General features: G+C 34.4%; 1 protein-coding gene across 8 annotated transcripts in view; it reads right to left on the bottom strand.

Moving 5' to 3' along the window:
* RFWD2 (ring finger and WD repeat domain 2) overlaps window positions 1-19,777 on the bottom strand; it is a 179,228-nt gene that overhangs the window by 139,799 nt on the left and 19,652 nt on the right. For 7 of the 8 annotated variants that reach the window (XM_021710953.1, XM_008055217.1, XM_021710944.1 and 4 more), the window contains one exon: window positions 7,643-7,711. The exons of the other annotated variant lie outside the window; for it this stretch is intronic. In XM_021710953.1, the coding sequence (XP_021566628.1) occupies window positions 7,643-7,711 (69 nt within the window). The remainder of the gene's footprint in view (window positions 1-7,642; window positions 7,712-19,777) is intronic. 8 annotated transcript variants of the gene reach the window in all.

The raw sequence follows: 19,777 nt of genomic DNA, 5'->3' as shown, positions 1-19,777 counted from the left end.
AAAAGAAGTCTACACAACAATATGTATATCCAAGTTAACAAATTAGAAAGGAACAACAAAATAAAATTAAAGAAAGTAGAAGGATGAAAATAATAACATAAATTAATAAAACAGAAAAACAAATATAAAATAGGATAAAGCCAAAAGGTGGTCTTAGATGAAACTCATAAAGTTGATATATCCTTGACAACTAATGAAGAAAACAAGAGAAAAAGGAACAAGTAAAATAAGCAGTGTCAAGAATGAAAGAAGACATCACTAAGAACCCTGGAGGCACTAAAAACTTAAGACACTAGTAAGACCAATCTTAGTCAATAAATTTAAAAATTTACATAACACAGACAACTACTAAAGGTTTATCACATCAAAAGTGGTATCTAAAACAAAAATCTTAACAGGCATATAACTGTTCAAGTAACTGAATCAACAATTTAAAACTTCCTGCAAACAAACCACAGGTCAGATTGCTTCTCCAGTAAGATCTTTAGACATTCAACAAAGTTATCCTTCCTAGTTTATACAATATAAAGAGGGTACATTTCCCAACTCATTTAATATATCAAGTTAACATAATCTTTATAGCAAAACTGGACAAGATATTTAGAAAAAAATCAATCTCATTCATGATCATAGATGCAAAACTGCTAAACAAAATATTAACGAACCAAACCATAAAAAAAGGATGCACGTAATGACCAAGTTTGGGTCACACAAGGAATGCAAGTAGGAGGACCAACTGTCCTGGTAGGATTCCCTAGAATGTAGAACTTCAGTGATAGACTTAAGATAACCCTGTTAGCCAATCAGGATGGCTGGTCACCCTAGGTGCAAAGTTTATTGGCTTTCTAATGTTAAACCAATGTAATAATTCATATAAATGGGGGGAAAAAAGAGAGAAAAATCATATGACTGACTCAGATGCACAAAAAATTTGGAGAATACTCAACCTCATTCAGAATTTTGTTTTAATCTACTCTTAGCAAACTAGGAATAGAAATGTACTTCCTTGAATGACAAAAAGTACCTACAAAAAACCTACAGAAAACATCATACCTAATGGTGACACGTCGAATGCTTTCATTTTGAGATCAGCATCAAGACTAGGATGCCCCGCTATCACCACTTCTATTCATCACTGTACCGGATGTCCTAGCCAGCAGAGTAAGACAAGAAAAATAAATAAAAGATATAAGGATCATAAAGAAAGAAACTAAACTGTTATTATTTGCAGATCATGATGCATACACAGAAAACATAAAAGAATCTACAAATAAATCAGAATTAATGAGAGTTTAAAACCAGGTTGCTGGGTATTTTTAAAAAAACGAAGTAAACTCAACTGTATCTATATACCAGCAACAGTGAGAAATTAAAATTAAAGACACAGACATCATTTACAGTAGCATCAAAAATGACAAAATCTAAAATAAAGATGTGTAAGAATGATACCCTGAAAAATATGAAAAATTTTAAGAATATTTTCAAAGATATAAATATATAAAGAAATATAATGTTCATGGATTAGAAGACTCAATATGTAAATATACAGTCTCCCAAATTTATCTATAGTCAAATTAATCCCAGGAAAAGTCATAGGAAATGCATTTGTGTATTGGTGAAAGAAAAAAAAAACTAAAAAAAAAAAAAAAAAAAAAATCACAGCAAGTTTACTATGGAAATGTACTAGCTGATTCTAAAATTTATATAGAAATGTAAAGAGCCAGGAAAAGCCCAGACTTTCCAGAAGAAGGACAGCAAATTAATTCAAAGCTCTAGTATTTAATACAATGTGATACTGCCAAAAGGAAAGACAGATAGACCAGTAGAGCAGGAAAGAGAGCCTAGAATAAGACCTGCACATACATGCACACAATATAACAACAAAAGTGAAACTTAAAAGCAATGGGGGAAAGAATAGGTTTTTAAATAAAAGATGCTTGGACAGTTGGATATCCATATAAAAAGATCTCTATACCTCCTATTATACACAAAAATAAATCTCCTAGTAGAGTATAGATCTAACTGTGAAAGATAAAACAATAAAACTTCAAATAAAAGACAGTACAGAAAAATGTCTTTCTGACCATAGGTAGAAAAAATTTAAGTGACATAAGAGACACTAATTATAACAGAAAAAATAATATGACTCTATCAAAATTAGAAACCTCTGTATATCAAATGACACCACTAAGACAGTGAAAAAAGTAGCCCAGTTAAGGAAAAGATATTTGTAATATAAAATAGACAGAGCTGACAAATTATATCTAGAATATGTGAACACCAAATCATTATTAAAAAACAACCAAATACAAAAAATGTAATAAGTTTTAAACAAGTACTTCAGACACACACACACACACAAATCCAAATGGCCAATAAACGTAGTACCAGGTGCTCAACTTCATTAGTCATCAGGGAATTGAAAATTAAAATCACCAAGAGATAGCAATATATCCTCCAAGATTTGCTAAACTGGAATAAGTCTATTGATAATCAAGTACCGACAAGAACACAGTGCAACGGGAATGCTCATACGGTCTGTAGAAAGAATAACACAACTTGCTTAGGAAAACATTTTGGCATTATCTATTAAATTTGAAGATATACATACCCTATGACTCACCAATGTGACTTCTAAACACATCCCAAACAGATATGTATGCTAATATACAGCTATATATATATATATATATATATATATATATATATACACACACACACACATACATATATATGATGACAGCACTGTCTGTAAATAGGTCAAAACTGAAAATAACCCAACATCCATCAACATAAAAGGGTTTTAGACATTTAATGAAACAGTATACAGCAAAAAAAATGAATCAACTACAGTCATACACAACCTTATGGATGAATCTTAACACTAAGCCCAAGAAGAAAGGAATTAAAGATTACATATTGCACAAGTACATTTATACAGAGCTCAAAACCAGAGAACTATAGATATTCAGGCAGCAAAACAAGGAAATAACTTCCATAAATATCAGGATATTGGTTACCTACTGGGCAAGGAAGAAGGCTGTAATCTGAATAGAGTAGGCAGAGCCTTCAGGAGTCCTACCAATATTCTATTATGCTCACAATGGTTGTTATACAAACGGTTGCTCTACTATGTCTTTTAAATGTAAATTTAATTTATATACTTTGAAGTGTCTTTCCTGTAAAAATAGTTTAAAATTCAATGCATTAAAATTTTTAAAAAAGCCAAGACTAATCAGAGCTGTTCTGTTATAGTAAACTAAATAGGTACCAAAGATATCCAAAAATGTATTTTAAAATTAAATGAAATATGAGGCAATTGTTCAAATGCTGGTACAAATTTGCACAGACAAGACTGGCTTTTACATGGAACTCATATCCCTTTTGTTCAATCTGATCATGAAGAAAGACTAAATGTTTATTTACATACATATAATTATTAAGTGCTGTGTTAGGCAGGCTCTAAGACGGTCTCCAAAATTCCCCACAAGAGCATTCACACTCTTGTGAAAATTTATGAATCTGGAAGGAGCCAATGATTTGCTTCTAACAAACAGAAAACAGAAGTGGTGTCAGGCTATAACTTCCAAGAAGAGTACAACAGAGTTTTTGCGTTCTGTCTTTAACACCCTCTCTTGCGCTCTTTGAGGGGCAGCCAGCTGCCATGCAGTGAGTTACCCTATGGAGAAACCCAAGTTGCAAGAAAATGATATCTCTTTCCAACCGTCAGTGAATGGGCTTGAATGGGTTCCTATCTCAGGCAAATCTTGAGATAACTGAACAATGCTACACTGGACTGGATAACACCTTAACTGCAGTTTGGTGGGAAATCTGGAGCCAAGGTGTCCAGCTACTCTGCATTAAGATTCCAGATCCAATGTATTAAAGGTTTGATGTTCTAAGCCATTAAGTTTGAGAGTAATTCATTATACAGTAGTATATAACTAATCCAAATGCCTACTATGTGCCTTGTACGCATATTTGATTCTCTTAATATTCTAAAGATAGTCAGTAGAAAAAAAAACTTGAATATTAAATGTAAGATTCTAATGACCCTAAATTACTAGTCAAATATGACATTAAAGTACTAATTCTGTTAAATCTGAAAAGCATATTTAACTTCTTTGATTGGTATATATCAATGTCTAAACCAATACTCATCATAACCCAAATTAAAAGTTACAAATGAAATCACAAACTTAATTTTCAAAGTTTGTTGTTAACCTCAAGAAAACAAATTTAAAAGTAGTAATTTGCCTCCTAGTAAATCTGTATTTTACTTGAAAAAACTGAAGTATATAAATTGTATTACAGGAGATAAAACCTTTAGCAACAATATTCACTTTTTGAGGATTAAGCTGCAAATGGATTTTATAATCTATGCAAGAAGAGAATATAACCATTCATTTTGTTCTGTATGAACTAAAGTAAAAGCATTAACAAAACAAAAACATTAATCTACTATATTTCCTAGACTAGAGCTTATTATGATTAAAAAATCACTATAGTACCCAATTACAATTATGGTAAAGTTTATGAAATGCAATCACAGTAATAGGTAAATTTTAAAAATTTGTCAACCTAGCTCCTCAGAGTTCCTTGTGTAATTAAAACTGAAATACTCAGCCGGGCTCGGTGGCTCAGCCTGTAATCCCGCACCTTTGGGAGGCTGAGGTGAATGGACTGCCTGAGCGCGTGGGTTCGAGACCCGCTTGGGCAGGCGAGACCTCATCTCTACAATAAATCAAAAAATTAGCTGGGCGTAGTAGCACACGCCTGTAATTCCGGCTACTTGGAAGGCTGAGGTGGAAAGATTGCCAGAGCCCAGCAGGTCAAGGCTGCGGTGGCCGGGAGCAGCCACTGCACTCCAGTCTGGGTGACAGAATGAGACTCCAACTCAAATAAATAAATAAATAATTTAAAAACAAAACAAAAAAACTGAAATACTCAAAGTCACTCAATCATGGATACATTAAAAATAAGAAAATCGAAGTATATTAGTGACAATATAATCACTGCACACTGGAGGTACTGGTACACAGAAATGCTTGACACTAGTGTTTCTAAGTTGAACCACCTACTATGAGAAACTGTGGAACAAGGAAAAAAACAAAAAGAATCAATCACAAGAATTATCTTAGATTTAAATGAAAGTCAAGCTGAAAAGTTCGCCAGCACAACTCATTCAGAACGTTTAATAATAAAAACATAAAAATACTGTAATAGAGCTATGAGCTCTAAGGCAATATTTTAGAAAGTGTTATGAAGGGCCACCAGCCACTACCATCAGGAAAAGGACAAACTGAGATGACAAGGAAGAGTTACTGTTGGGAAAGAATTCTCCATTGATTCCTCTAATCTCTGCACATCATGTAGTTTTTGTTCTAAATTATCTATCCAAGAATGTTTGCATAGCAAACTGTCTAGCAAGATAGAAACAGTAACTTCCTCTAGGGTAGAGGATAGATATGTTTTCTAGCCAATATAATAAAAATCATATCTCCCTGCAAAATAAAGATTGGACAAGTTTGCTAACAGCCTCCTTTAAAAGACTGGGGTATCCTAAGATAGGGGTTTCTTTGCTGTAACACAAATGCATAGTGTGTGCACCATTCACCTCATCTTCACAGTGCCCCCTGTGAGTCCTGGAAGTCAGAGGAACTGATGCAAAAAATGAAGCTGATGCTGCTAGCTGCGCCGTGAATCCCCTGTAGTCTCAGGTTTTCTGCCAGCATCAATGAAACTGTGGCAGGCTAACTTGTTAACTTGCTGATAACAGTAAAAATCAGGCCTGCTGCAGTGGTAGCTCACACCTGTAAACCCAACATTTGGGAAGCTGACTCGGGAGGAATACTTGAGCCCATGAGTTAGAAAGCAGCCTGGACAACACAGTGAGGCCCTATCTCTATTTATTTTTTTAAAAGTAAAATGTAAAAAAAATATGATTTTTTAAAAGAGTACAAATCTCAGAACCTTCACAATTTTTTATGCCCTTTTTATATGCTATATCCTTATCACCTGGGACAATTTCAAGTCTTACATTTGTTGCAGGTATCGGTAGATCTCTAGAGAAGCAGTGATTAATACTGAAAAACCTCAGGGGCTATAAAAACCTTAAAGAACAACCAGTCATTTCTTTTAGTCTGCCATGTATCCTTATGTTTCATTGACTCATTTATTATCAAGTACTTTCTTATGTAGGAATATCATTCTCAATGAGTTCAAAGACTAAGACAGAAATATATACAACTATTGCAACACAATTTTACGCAATCTATTTAAAGAGGGGTTATATATATTAAAAATTTATCACTTTTCCAGAAAATTTTCTACAGTAGAAATATTAAGAATGTTCATGTTGCATTAATTATTTTATTTCCATATGTAATAAAATTTTCAGCTTAGCTATTCAAAGTATGGTCCAAGAACCAAGAGCTTCAACATCACCTGGAACTTGTTAACAATGCAGATTGTCAGGTTCCAAAACATGCCCCTCAAAACTAAAACATGCATTTTGGCAAGATCTTCAGGTGATTCTCATGCACACGGCAGTTTATACTGACTGCCCTACCCCAGACATTTGAACAAATGAACGACTGGATACCATATCTTCCCCTATCAAAAAAATCTAAGGGACACAAGTAAATCTTGAATTTATACTGATGTGTCTGTTAATAGACATATTACAATCACAAATGTTAGCTTAGCAATAGTTAAAGACAAGAAAAATATAGTCACAAACCATGTAAAAAATAGTTAGCTATCAATCTTAGCATAATCCAGTAAAATTTAATCTGAACAGGAGGACAAAATGAATAGTCAAAAGAAAGAAAACTATCACAATAAGATAATGTAAAGTTGTGACAATATTCATGTAAGTACTTCAAAAAAACAAAAACACCTTTCATCTTTTTATTTTCAAAAAAAATAAAAATAGCCCAGAACATAGCATATAATGGAAAATTTATACATTTTTCTAATCAGAAAAAGCACCCTAATAAGACAACTCTTAGAACAAAACTCAAGACAGGAATTTAAAGGGAAAAAAAAAATAAAAAAGCCAAGTCAGCTTTCAAACTTATTTTAGCATGCTATCCAGAACACAGAATTTTGACTATTTAATTTTCTCATATTTTGTACATGAGTCAAATGACTCAGGAATTTTACAAATGTTAAATCAGAACATTCTGGCTATAAAACCATTTATATAAAATTGCCTTTTAACTACCCTTCATGACTTAAACTTTCCAAAATCTACACAGGTTGCTATGTTTTTACTTGTTTCTACCCTCATGCATTTTTACCATAACAAAAACTGTAATCCTACTTAAAGCTAAGTTTTCTTTTCATGGTGAAGTGTAGGCTGTCATTTGATAATTCTGTTTTCTATTCTTTACAGCTTTAAGGTAAGTTATTGTAGTCAATCATATTGAAAAGTTTTCAGCACATCTTCACAAAAGAATTTTTAAATATCAAGTTGTAAAGGTAAAAGAAGTTAACTAACAAAACTTAAGGTTTCTAAAAATCCAAATTAACAAAAATTAATATTTAAGTGAAGTTTTCAACCTGAAATGCTTTCACAAGATGGGAACAGTTAACAACAGTAATTGAAACATTATGTAAAGCACATAAAATAATATACCTCTCTCTTATTTCTTCTTGCAACCTTGAGGAATTCCATAAGAATCTGTAGTTGGGCTGCATGTGATTCCTACAATAGAAAATTATAATTTTTCTTTAAAAAAATAGAACTTTGAGTTCAAAGTTTTATTTAAAACCATAGTATAACCAGTATAAAGCAACTTTAACATCCATTTAAGTTTCTCTATTACTTCTGTTTAATCAGTTTTCTCATTTGCTAGTTGGTATTTTTAAAAGCAACCCATTTTCTGAAAAACTAATTTTTAAAAAATGGGTATTCTAAATTACATTCCTCATCTGAGAAAACTATTTATGGGGAATGGCAATTTTGTTTTCTGACTCCTAGCCTTCTCCAGCTTAACTAATAAAACATCACGACAACAATCATAGTGGAACATAGTTTCTAAAAACATTTTCCCCGTAAGAACTTCATTGCAAAGCTAAGTGTAACAAATAGGGAAAAATCCATACCTTTCAGAAGTCAAGCTTACTATTTCTAGTTATTACTTACTCACAAAGATGTGAGAATTAATATACTTCTGTAAAAGATTTCAGTCAAAATCAAACATTTAAAACGAAAAACTTTTCCTATAACCAGGGATGGGAGTGGGGGGGAGAAACCCAAATTGGTGACCGAACCAAAGACAGCACAGATAAATGATAATTATAAGACTTGGCATTTATCAAAACATAAAAATACAAGTAAATATCTTTTACTGTTAAAATTCACAAAAAGAATCAAGAATTCCAGGTGAATCTGATAAATATATGTAAAACAGAATATCAAAAGCTAAAAATAACAGTAAGATATAGTTTATGGCCAAATATAATCCCAATTTTATCTCGAATATTTAAAATGAGAATAAAAGAGCCCAGGAGAGTAATTCCAAAACAAACAAAAATATACAAATAAAAAAATAAAATTTTCATTTACTTGGCTATCCAAGAGAATTATTTGGGGCATTGGTTAACATAGACACAGGATCAAATTTTAGAAATTCTGATTCTGTTGCTCTAGAAAAGGTTCTAGGAATATGCGTTTTATTTTATTTATTTTTTTGAGTTGGAGTCTCACTCTGCAGCCTTGACTTGCTGGGCTCCAGCGATCCTTCCGCTCAGCCTTCCAAGTAGCTGGAACTACAGGCGCGCTACCACGCCTGGCTAATTTTTTGATTTATTGTAGAGATGAGGTCTCGCCTGCCCAGGTGGGTCTCGAACCCGCGGACTCAGGCAATCCACTCACCTCAGCCTCCCAAAGGCATGGGATTACAGGCTGAGCCACCGAGCCCGGCGGAATATGCGTTTTAAAAGCGTCCAAATTCTAAGAATAAGCCAATTATAATTTGCAGAATTGCTAAGCTATAACACATACTACCAAAAAGTATGACCACCTCACTTTCACTCCCTGAGTTTATTCCTCTGGGGGGAGAAAAAGAACTCTTTGAATTAAAAAATGATAATAATAACAGGCAAAACAGATCAATGAAATTTATAAATCAAGGCAAATAAGGAGAGATGAAGTCAAATATAAACTGATAATCATAATCGGATATTTTAATTAAAAACACAATTTAATTAATGTTTACAATTGAATAAATTTATAAAGCATGGTATCATGAAGATTTAAATTTTTTCTTGCATAACAAAGCAGCTTTATTTGGACCTTAGAACCATTTCTGAGAAGTGAGTTAAACCGTCACAAAGAACAAACTCACAAGGGTTCTGTATCCCAACAGTGATAACTAAGCCTCCCAGATCCTTGACATCTTTCTTGGTACTTCTCTATATTGATTATCTAAACCTGTTTACAGATTGTCTAGAGGATAAAGATCACATCTTTAAACAAAAAGGACCATCTTTATATAAAAAGAACATCTTTATACAAAAAGTAACAGCCAAGACTACTAATAAAGTACATATTTCATTTGCAAAAGAAGTGTGCAAACTATCTTCAAAATTATACCTTCAAATACTCCTTTTCAATCTATCAACTAGAATATGTAAAAGGACAAGAACGCAACTGATCTGTAGTAGAGGGGAAAATCCTCCCTCACATGTCAAGGTCAAATAGAAAATGGAAACTACATATACTGGGAGCTCAGAACATAACACTTTCTTCTGCAGTTTAATCTTAAAAGATCTTCAAGAAAGGAAATTCATGACAAATTTATGAAACTAGTTTCATATGTATATATAAAATAAAATAATATAAAAGACATAACGGAGAAGTAAAAAGAGAATGCTTAAAAATAGAAAGTGTATAACCAATTATACCAAAATGACTACTCATATGCTAAACAACTCCTGGGTCAATGATGAAATCAAAACAGAGATTAAAAGATACCTGGAAACAAACGAAAATGAAGAAACATCTTACCAAAATCTCTGGAATGCCATGAAAGCTGTAGTAAGAGGGGAATTCATATCTACAAACACACATGAAGAAAATGGAAGGATCACAAATTAACAGCCTAACAAGTCATCTAAGGAAGCTGGAAAAGTAAGACCACTAAAACCCTAAATTCAGCAGAAGAATCCAGATCACCAAAATAAAAGCCCAAATCCGGGACATAGAAGACAAAAAGATAATCCAAAAAAAAATCAATGAAACAAAAAGCTGATTCTTTGAAAGGATAAACAAGACCGATGGTCCCCTAGCTAGACTGACCAAAAAAAAAGAGAGAAAAAGCCCAAATAAACACAATCACAAACACAAAACATGAAGTCACATCTGACCCTGAAGAAATACAACAGATCATTAGAGACTACTATGTACACTTGTATGGAAACAAACTTGAAAACCTTAAGGAAATGGAGGACTTTTGGACATCACACAACCTGTCTAGGTTGAAACAAGAAGAAATCCAGACCATAAAATGACCACTAACAATCATGAAATTGACTATGTAATAAGAAAACTACTTACAAAAAAAGTAGTGGACCAGATGGCTTTCTAGCAGAATTCTATAACATATTTAAGGAGGAACTGATACCAATCCTACTGAAAGTATTCCAGGCAATTGAGAAAGATGGAACTCTCCCCAAATCATTGTAGGAAGCTAACATCACATTGATACCCAAGCTAGGTAAAGACCCAACAAAGAAAGAGAACTACAGGCCAATATCTTTGATGAATATAGATGCCAAAATTCTCAACAACATCCTAGCAAACCAGATTCAACAACAAATCTCAAAAATCATCCATCATGACCAAGTAGGCTTCATCCCTGGGACGCAAGGCTGGTTCAACATTCGTAAAACCATAAATGTAATTAAATACATCAACAGATGTCAAAACAAATCCCACATGATTATATCATTAGCTGCAGAAAAAGTTTTTGATAAAATCCAGCACTGCTTCTTGATTAAAAACTCTCGAATATCTAGGCATATGTGGAACATATCTCAAAATAGTAAAAGCCATCTACGAGAAACCCACAGCCAGTATACTCCTAAACAGACAAAAATTGGAACCATTTCCCCCGAAAACTGGGACACGACAAGGAAGCCCACTCTCACCCCTCCTGTTTAGTATAGTATTGGAAGTCCTGACTAGGGCAATCAGAAAAGAGAAGGCAATCAGGGGTATCCAAATAGGAAAAGAGGTAGTCAAGTTATCTCTCTTTGCAGACGACATGATTATATACCTTGAAAACCCAAGAGAATCTGTCAAAAACCTCCTTGCACTGGTAAAGGACTTTGGCAAAGTCTCAGGGGTATAAAATAAATGTGCAAAAGACAATTGCATTTCTTTACACCAATAATAAACAAACAGAAACCTGCCAAAAAAACCACAATCCCATTCACAATAGCCACAAAAAAAAAGAAATACCTTGGCATCTTTCTAACCAGAGACGTGAAAGACCTTTACAATGAAAAATACAAAACACTGCTCAAAGAAATCAAATATGACACAAACAAGTGGAAAAACATCCCATGCTCATGGATTGGAAGACTCAACATTGTGAAGATGTCCATCTTACCTAAGGCAATCTACAGATTTAATGCAATACCCATCAAATTACCAGCAACATTCTTCTCAGATGTAGAAAACTCAATACAGGAATTCATATGAAAACACAAACGACTAAGAATACCCAGAACAATCCTCAGCAAAAAAAATATAGCAGGAGGTATCACAATACCAGACTTTAAACTTTACTATAAACCTACAATAATCAAAACAGTTTGGTACTTGTACAAGAACAGGCATACAGACCAATGGAATAGAATTGAAATTACAGAAGCAAAACCTCAATTTTTCAACCAACTCATCTTCAACAGAGCCTCCACCGCTCACCACTGGGGAGAGGAGAACCTATTCAGTAAATGGTGCTGGGAAAACTGGCTGACCACAAGCAGAAGATTCAAACAGGACCCCTATCTATCCCCATACACAAAAATTAACTCTAAATGGATCAGAGATCTAAATGTAAAACATCAAACCATAAGAACTCTAGAAAATGCAGGACACACCCTTATGGAAGCTGGAACTGGCATCCAATTCCTGAGCAAAACCCAAAACAAACGGGCCATAAGAGATAAGATAGACAAGTGGGACCTCATTAAACTAACAAGCTTCTGCAAAGCCAAAGAAACCATCAAGAGAGCAGGGAGACAGCCCACAGACAGGGAAAAAGTTTCTGCCAACTCCATGTCTGACAAAGGCCTAACATCTAGGATCTACAAGGAACTGAAATGTGCTGAAAAGAAAAAGCAAACAACCCCATTACTAAGTGGGCAAAAGATATGGACAGACACTTCTCAAAAGAAGACATATGAGCGGTCAACAGACACATGAAGAAATGTTCAACCTCACTAGTCATCAAGGAGATGCAAATTAAAACTACACTGAGATACCACCTAACTCCAGTCAGAATGGCCATTATCAATAACTCAAAAAATAACAGTCGCTGGAGAGGGTGTGGTGAAAAGGGAACACTTCTACACTGTTAGTGGGAGTGTAAACTAGTACAGCCTCTGTGGAAATCAGTGTGGCGATTCCGAAAAGCTCTAAAAATCGACATTCCATATGACCCCGCAATCCCCCTACTGGGAATATATCCTGAAGAATTTAAATCACTCTATAAAAAAGATACCTGCACAAGTATGTTTATCGCAGCATTGCTCACAATAGCAAGATCATGGAACCAACCATGCTGTCCATCAAAAGAGGACTGGATTTAAAAAATGTGGTACATATACACAATGGACTATTACACAGCCATAAAAAAGAACAAAATCATGAATCTTGCAGCAACCTGGATGGAATTAGTGTTTATAATACTGAGTGATCTCTCACTGAAACAAAGATCTGAGTATCACATGTTCTCACTCATAAGTGGACCTTAAACAACTACCGTAATACTATAAGAAAAGGATTGACAGTGGCGGGAAACTATGGGGGGGATCAGGGAGAGGAAGAGAGGCAGGATTAACGGTAGTCAATATCTGCCTGGGGAAAGGGGGGCACACCTCATCAACAAGGGTACCTGCACAATGAATATTTGTATACCTAACCCTTAACTGTACCCCACAACTTTAAAATAAAAAATATATATTAAAAAATAAAGAAATAAATAAAAGCCAAACTGGAATTATTGGAGTAGTGAGTGAACACTGGGATTTTTTAATATGTTTTAAACATTAGCAGATATTTTGAAGGAGACTGAATCAAGGCCTTCTTTCTCCCAGCTGGTGCATGGTCACCTATCTCAGCTTTCAAAAGTTTTGAGCATTACTTCCCAACCACAAAAGGTCCCCAAACTAGGAAGGAATGCATCTGTGACACATTTGTAAATAAGACAGGTGAATCGACTTTCCAGGCTAGAAGAGAATCAACTGCTTGGGATCACAAATGACAGTGGCCTTAAAATATCTTTGAGACAACTTCAAATCTCCACACATTCTGGATTAAAATCCAGGTGGAATATCCTGAGATTGCTGCAAAAGCACTGAAAACCCTAGTTCCATTTCCAGCATTCTATCTTTGTGAAGCAGGATTTTCTGTAGTGATAGCAACCAAAACAAGATTACGGAGTAGACTGGACATAAGCAACGCATTTCGGTTGTCAGATGGGACCGTCTAGTTGCAGGAAAACAAAATGATTCTGTATTATTGTGAGTTGTATAATTATTTCACTATATATTACAATGTAACAATAACAGAAATAAAGTGCAAAGTAAATGTAATGCACTTAAAATCATCCTGAAACCATCCTCCCCTCCCCCACCTAGTCCATAGAAAAACTGTTTTCCATGAAACTGGTCCCTGATGCCAGAAAAGTTGGGTACCGTTGCTCCAAAAAATATTCACTTCAGTTTGTATAATGGACAACATTGCACAATGGAGTACAAATACATCTGAGAATGCATGAAGATCTTCCAAAGCATACGTGGACACAAAGGATTTTAGAAAATTAATTCTCAAATACTCAACCTTCCATATTTCCCTTTCTCAACATTGATCTGCTCACCAGGCATTATACCAGTTCTCAGTTCCAGCCTCTTCTTTCAACATCCTTTTCTCACTCTTTACAAGAGGGACAGGAGGGGGCAAGGCAGGGCAGGTGAGCTTTTCTTTTACTCACCTATAAATTTACCTCAATGCATGGCACTGGAGTGTAAAGGTCTCTGAGACAATAAAATAAGATAATATAAAATCCTGCTGTTTGGAAAAATGAATGACTCTAAATACAACCAGATAACAGGTCTGGTAGTTTCCAATTCTTTGTAATGAATAGAATGAGAGGACATAAGACTAAAAGATGATAGTACTGGAAGGAAAATTTAAAAATCAATAAACATATTAGTAAATTAACTCTGCATTAGATAAGTTTTTATTTTGAAACATTTAAATAGAAAATTGTTAATAAAAGATATGAATACTCAAATAAAATATTAGATATAAAAAATTTCAGAATGCAAGTACTTCAAAGCATAAGAGGAATATTTATAAAAGATGGCAATATAGTAGTTCATAAAGTGAATTACCAGAATTTGGAAGAACTAGTATCATAAAGACAACACTTTCACATTATAAAACATCTCAAAGAAAAAAATTAGTGACTAATTCTCTCCAGATTAAAATGTAAGAGATTGCTCCCACATAAAAAAAGGGATAAACAAAAATATATACTATTCTTTAAAGTCACTGAACTAAAACTATCTCAAGCATCAACTGCTGCCTAAGTTAAACTCCTGTTTTAAACCAAAGAGAGCAATCTCTCATCTCTGCTCCCTGAAAAAGGGAAAGGCAAGACCATACAGAAAAACTACATTAACTACATTAGCCTCTATATCACTCCTGAATATAGATAATCTAGGATACAATAATAAAAATTACAAGACATGCAAAGATGTAAAAAACTCAAGGGAAAAGACAGACAACAAAAGGAAACAGATGATCCATATGTTGAATGAGCAACAAAGAACTTTAAAATATTACTGTAAAATCATTAAAGTGGATAAAATGAATAAAAAGAGGGAGAATTATAAATAAGAAACTAAGCAAATGTAAGTCCTAGAAATGAAAAATATGTAATTTTTAAAATTAAAAAAATTAGGAGCAAAGTGGACACAGAGGGAAGGAAAAATGAACTCAAACACAGTTCCATATAAATTATTTAAACTGATAAACAAGAAACAAGAACAGATAATTAAAAATCTGTAATAAGAAACATGACAAAATATGACTACAAACCTAGAAGAAAAGGAAAGAGAATACAGGGCTGAATAAATAATGGTTCACAATATTCAAAAAATAAAATATTCTTGTTCTAAAAAACCCAAGCAGGAAAAATAAGAACATAATGAAACCTAGGAAGAGCATAGTCAAACCACTGGAAATCCATGTCAGAAAGAAAATCTTTGGGCTGGGTGCAGTAAGTTCATTCCTTTAATACTAGCATTAGGGAGCAGAGGCAGGAGAACTACTTGAGCCTGGGAGTTTGAGACCAGCCCAGGAGACACAGTGAGATCTTGTATCTACAAAAAAATTAGCCAGGTATGGTGACGCACACCTGTAGTCCCAGCTACTCAGGAGGCTAAGGCAGAGAGATTGCCTAAGCCCAGGAGTCTAGGGTTGAGGTGAGACATGATTGTGCCACTGCACTCCAGCCTGGGTGACAGAGTGAGACATCCAACTCAAAAAAACCAAACAAACAAAAAACTTAAAAGCAGTCGGAGGAAAAAAGGATACATTATTATTATTTTTTTTGAGTTGGAGTCTCACTCTGTCATCCAGACTGGAGTGCAGTGGCCGCTCCCAGCCACCGCAGTTTCGACCTGCTGAGCTCCGGTGATCCTTCCACCTCAGCCTTCCAACTAGCTGGAACTAAGGCGCGCGCTACCACACCCGGCTAATTTTTTGATTTATTGTAGAGATGAAGTCTTGCCTGCCCAGGCGGGTCTTGAACCTGTGGGTTCAGGCAAAATACTCACTTCAGCCTCCCAAAGGCGCAGGATTACAGGCTGAGCCACCGAGCCCGGCAGGATACATTATTTTTATGAGAAAAACAATACAAATGACTATTGATTTCATCAGAAATAAAGGAAGCAAAAAAGACAAGGAAATATCTTTGAAATGTTAAAAAAAAAAACTATGTAGAGCAAAATAATCAATCAGTTTTACAAGAAATAGTAAAGAAAGGTATACATATGGGTTGGGTGTGATGGCTCACATCTATAATCCTAGCACTTTGGGAGGCCAAGGTGAGAGGACTGCTTCGGCCCAGGAGTTCAAGACCAGTCTGGGCAACATAGTAAGATGTCGTTTCTACACAAATGTTAAGTAACAAAAAAAATTAGCAGAGTGGTGGTGCACACCTGCAGTCCCAGCTACTCAGGGGGTTGAGGCAGAAGGACCGCCTGAGCCCAGGAGGTCAAGGCTGCAGTGAGTCATAATAATCATGCCACTGCACTACAGCCTAGGTGACAAGTAAGACCACACACACACACACACACACACACACACACAAAGTTATACAAATGAAAGGGAAATGAGCCAGATGGATGCCCTGACCTACAAGAAAAAATGAAGAGCATCTGAAAGGATATTTGTGTAAATAAAAAAAAAGAAAAGTTTTTTTTTATTTGCTTGTTTGCTTAGTTTTGGTTTCTTTGCATCATAGTTTTGAAAGACTACTGAACCAAAAAAAGGAGGAGAATGGTAAATTGAGTCACTGCAAAGTTTTACATTTGCCTTAAAGTAGTATACTCCATATTCAAGGTGACTATAAATATTTGGTCCTTGAAGCTGTGTACTATAATAATTCAAGGTTGTCTGTGGGGAAAAAAAAGGCATTTTGTAATCTTTTGGTAAACCACCAAAAGTACCATACAAAGTATACCAAAAAAGAGAAGATAAAATAGAACATGAAAATAGAATACTGAAAATGAAATGATTTCTAAAGAAGGCAAGAAAGAAGGAACAGAGAATAAAGAATAACAAACAATGAACAACAAACACCATGGTACAGACTCAAACCTAACCATAACAATAATTATATTAAATTAAATTTAATGCACTTGAGTATTTCAATCAAATGAGCTTATTAGATCCTGTTTTCAAAAAGAACAAAAAAACCTTCCTATATAAAAAACCACATTTTATAAAACAAGGAAAATAACAAAATAAAAGTAAAAGCATGAAAGATATACTATGAAAACATTAATTGTAAGTAAGGTGCTGTGGCTATATGAATATCAGAAAGTCAGATATAAGAACAAGAAATAATTCCAGCAATAAACTTGTACATATTACACATACATTTCTGTATATACATAATGACAATAAAAGGAACAATTCATCCAGAAGATGTAATTCTAAAAATGTATGCACCTAATAACAAGGTTTTAAAAACACATAAGATAAAAATTACAGGGAAAAAAAAGAGAAAAATAGATAATCAAAATTATAATTTTATCACATCCCTATCAGCAATTAATAGAGCAAGGAGAAAAAAAATTTAGTACTATTAAACAACTCTACATAATCAATATTTATAAAGCACTATAACAAACAGTACATTGTTTTCAATGTAAGTAGAACACTATGCAGACTATATGCTGAGCTGCAATAAAAATTACAATCAATTTAAAAGGACTACATGCATACAAATTGAGGTTTGGCTTCAGGACAAAATGGAATAAGAGGGACTAGATTTATGTTTCCACTTGAAACAACAAAACACCAGTCCAACTATAAGTAACAATGGTTTTCAGACAAAGGGCCAGAAATATTATGCTTCCAAAAGATAGAGTTCAAAAATCTAGAAATACACATGCATCAGTTGTTCAAAAAGGCTGACTTAATAGTGAGGCAAAATTAGGAGAGCCAAAAAGCTGCTGTGGCCACACTTAACAAAGCTTAATTACACGTTTTAATAGAATAAAACTGTTTCCAAGTAAAACTACATGTCAGAACAAATTTCAGGATTATACAAAGAAACAAAAAATATTTAGTACTGAACAAGGTAAAATTTACCATTTCTTGCATCTAGTTAAAAAAATTAATAAGCATGCAAAGAAACAGGAAAAATCCCATAATAATGGAAGTCAATCTATCTAAACAAACACAGAAATGGCACAGCCAACAGAATTAGTACATAAAGTCATTAAGAGTTATTATAACTATATATATTCTAGAAAAAATTAGAGAAAAGCACAGTATGTGAAGAGAGAAGCATGAAAGATAGCAAAAGAAACTATCCAAAATTGACTAGACAGATGAAGAAGATAAAACAAAAATGAAAAGGATTGTTCATCAGTGACCGGGTGAACAACTTCGGCCTGAGAAATATGTAACTGAAGTTTCCAATGTAAAAAAGGAAACAGAAAGATATTTGAAGAAATAAAGCTAAAAATTTTCTAAATCTGATGGAAACTATAAATCCACAAACTTAAAAGGTTCAAAAAAGCTCATTTAAAAAAAAAAAACAAGCCGGGCTCGGTGGCTCAGCCTGTAATCCCACGCTTTTGGGAGCCTGAGGTGAGTGGATTGCCTGAGCCCGTGGGTTCGAGACCCGCCTGGGCAGCGAGACCTCATCTCTACAATAAATCAAAAAATCAGTCGGGCGTGGTAGTGCATGCCTGTAATTCCGGCTACTTGGAAGGCTGAGGCGGAAGGATTGCCAGAGCCCAGCAGGTCGAGGCTGCGGTGGCCGGGAGCGGCCACTGTACTCCAGTCTGGGCGGCAGAGTGAGACTCCAACTCAAAAACAAAACAAAACAAAACAAAAAAAGAAGGTAGGCAAAAAACCTACAGAAAGACATATCATAATCAAAATGCTTAAAATCATAAAAAGATTATCTTAAACTGGGAGAGACATGTTTTATTTAGAGGTCAAGAGATAATAATGAGAACAAACTTCTCATCTGAAACAGTGCAAGCCAAAAAACAGTGGAGCCACAACTTTTAAAAAGTCAACCTAGAATTCTGTACTCATACGAAAATACCTTTCAAACACAAAGGAAAAATAAAGATCATGTCAGATATACAGTGGAAATAATTTCTACCAGTAAACCTTCACTAAAGAAACAGTCAAAGAAGTCCTTCAGATAGAAGAAACATGATAACAGATGGAAATCTTATGTACCAAAAGAATGAAGTACTCCAGAAATGATAAATAAATAAGAGACTTTTGAAAAAACTCCATAAAACATAATTTATTGTTTAAATCAGAATTAGTAAAAATGTATTATGGGGTACATAATATATGTAGAAGTAAAATATATGACAAGAAAATAGTACAATGTCCAGGACAGAAGAAATGAAAGTATAGTGTTATAAAGGTACTTGTCATAAAGATAAAGTAGTAAAATATAACGTAAAGGCAAAATGTGGTAGTAATTATATTAAAAATCCTAATACAACCACTAAAAAGACAAAAAGTTTTAGCTGATAAAACAACAAAATAGATAAGATGGAGTCATTGTTAAAATTTAAAATCATGAGAGACCTCATCTCTACAATAAATCAAAAATTAGCCGGGCGTGGTATCGCGCGCCTGTAGTTCCAGCTACTTAGAAGGCTGAGGCGGAAGGATAGCCGGAGCCCAGCAGGTCAGGCTACGGTGGCTGGGAGCGGCCACTGCACTCCAGTCTGGGCAACAAAGTGAGACTCCAACTCAAAAAAA

This window comes from Carlito syrichta, unplaced genomic scaffold (genome assembly GCF_000164805.1).
Source record: "Carlito syrichta isolate Samal-C Ts95f unplaced genomic scaffold, Tarsius_syrichta-2.0.1 Scaffold80634, whole genome shotgun sequence".
Taxonomy (NCBI): domain Eukaryota; kingdom Metazoa; phylum Chordata; class Mammalia; order Primates; family Tarsiidae; genus Carlito; species Carlito syrichta.
The sequence above is the reverse complement of the archived record's forward strand: the minus strand, read 5'-3'. Positions and strand labels throughout refer to the sequence as shown.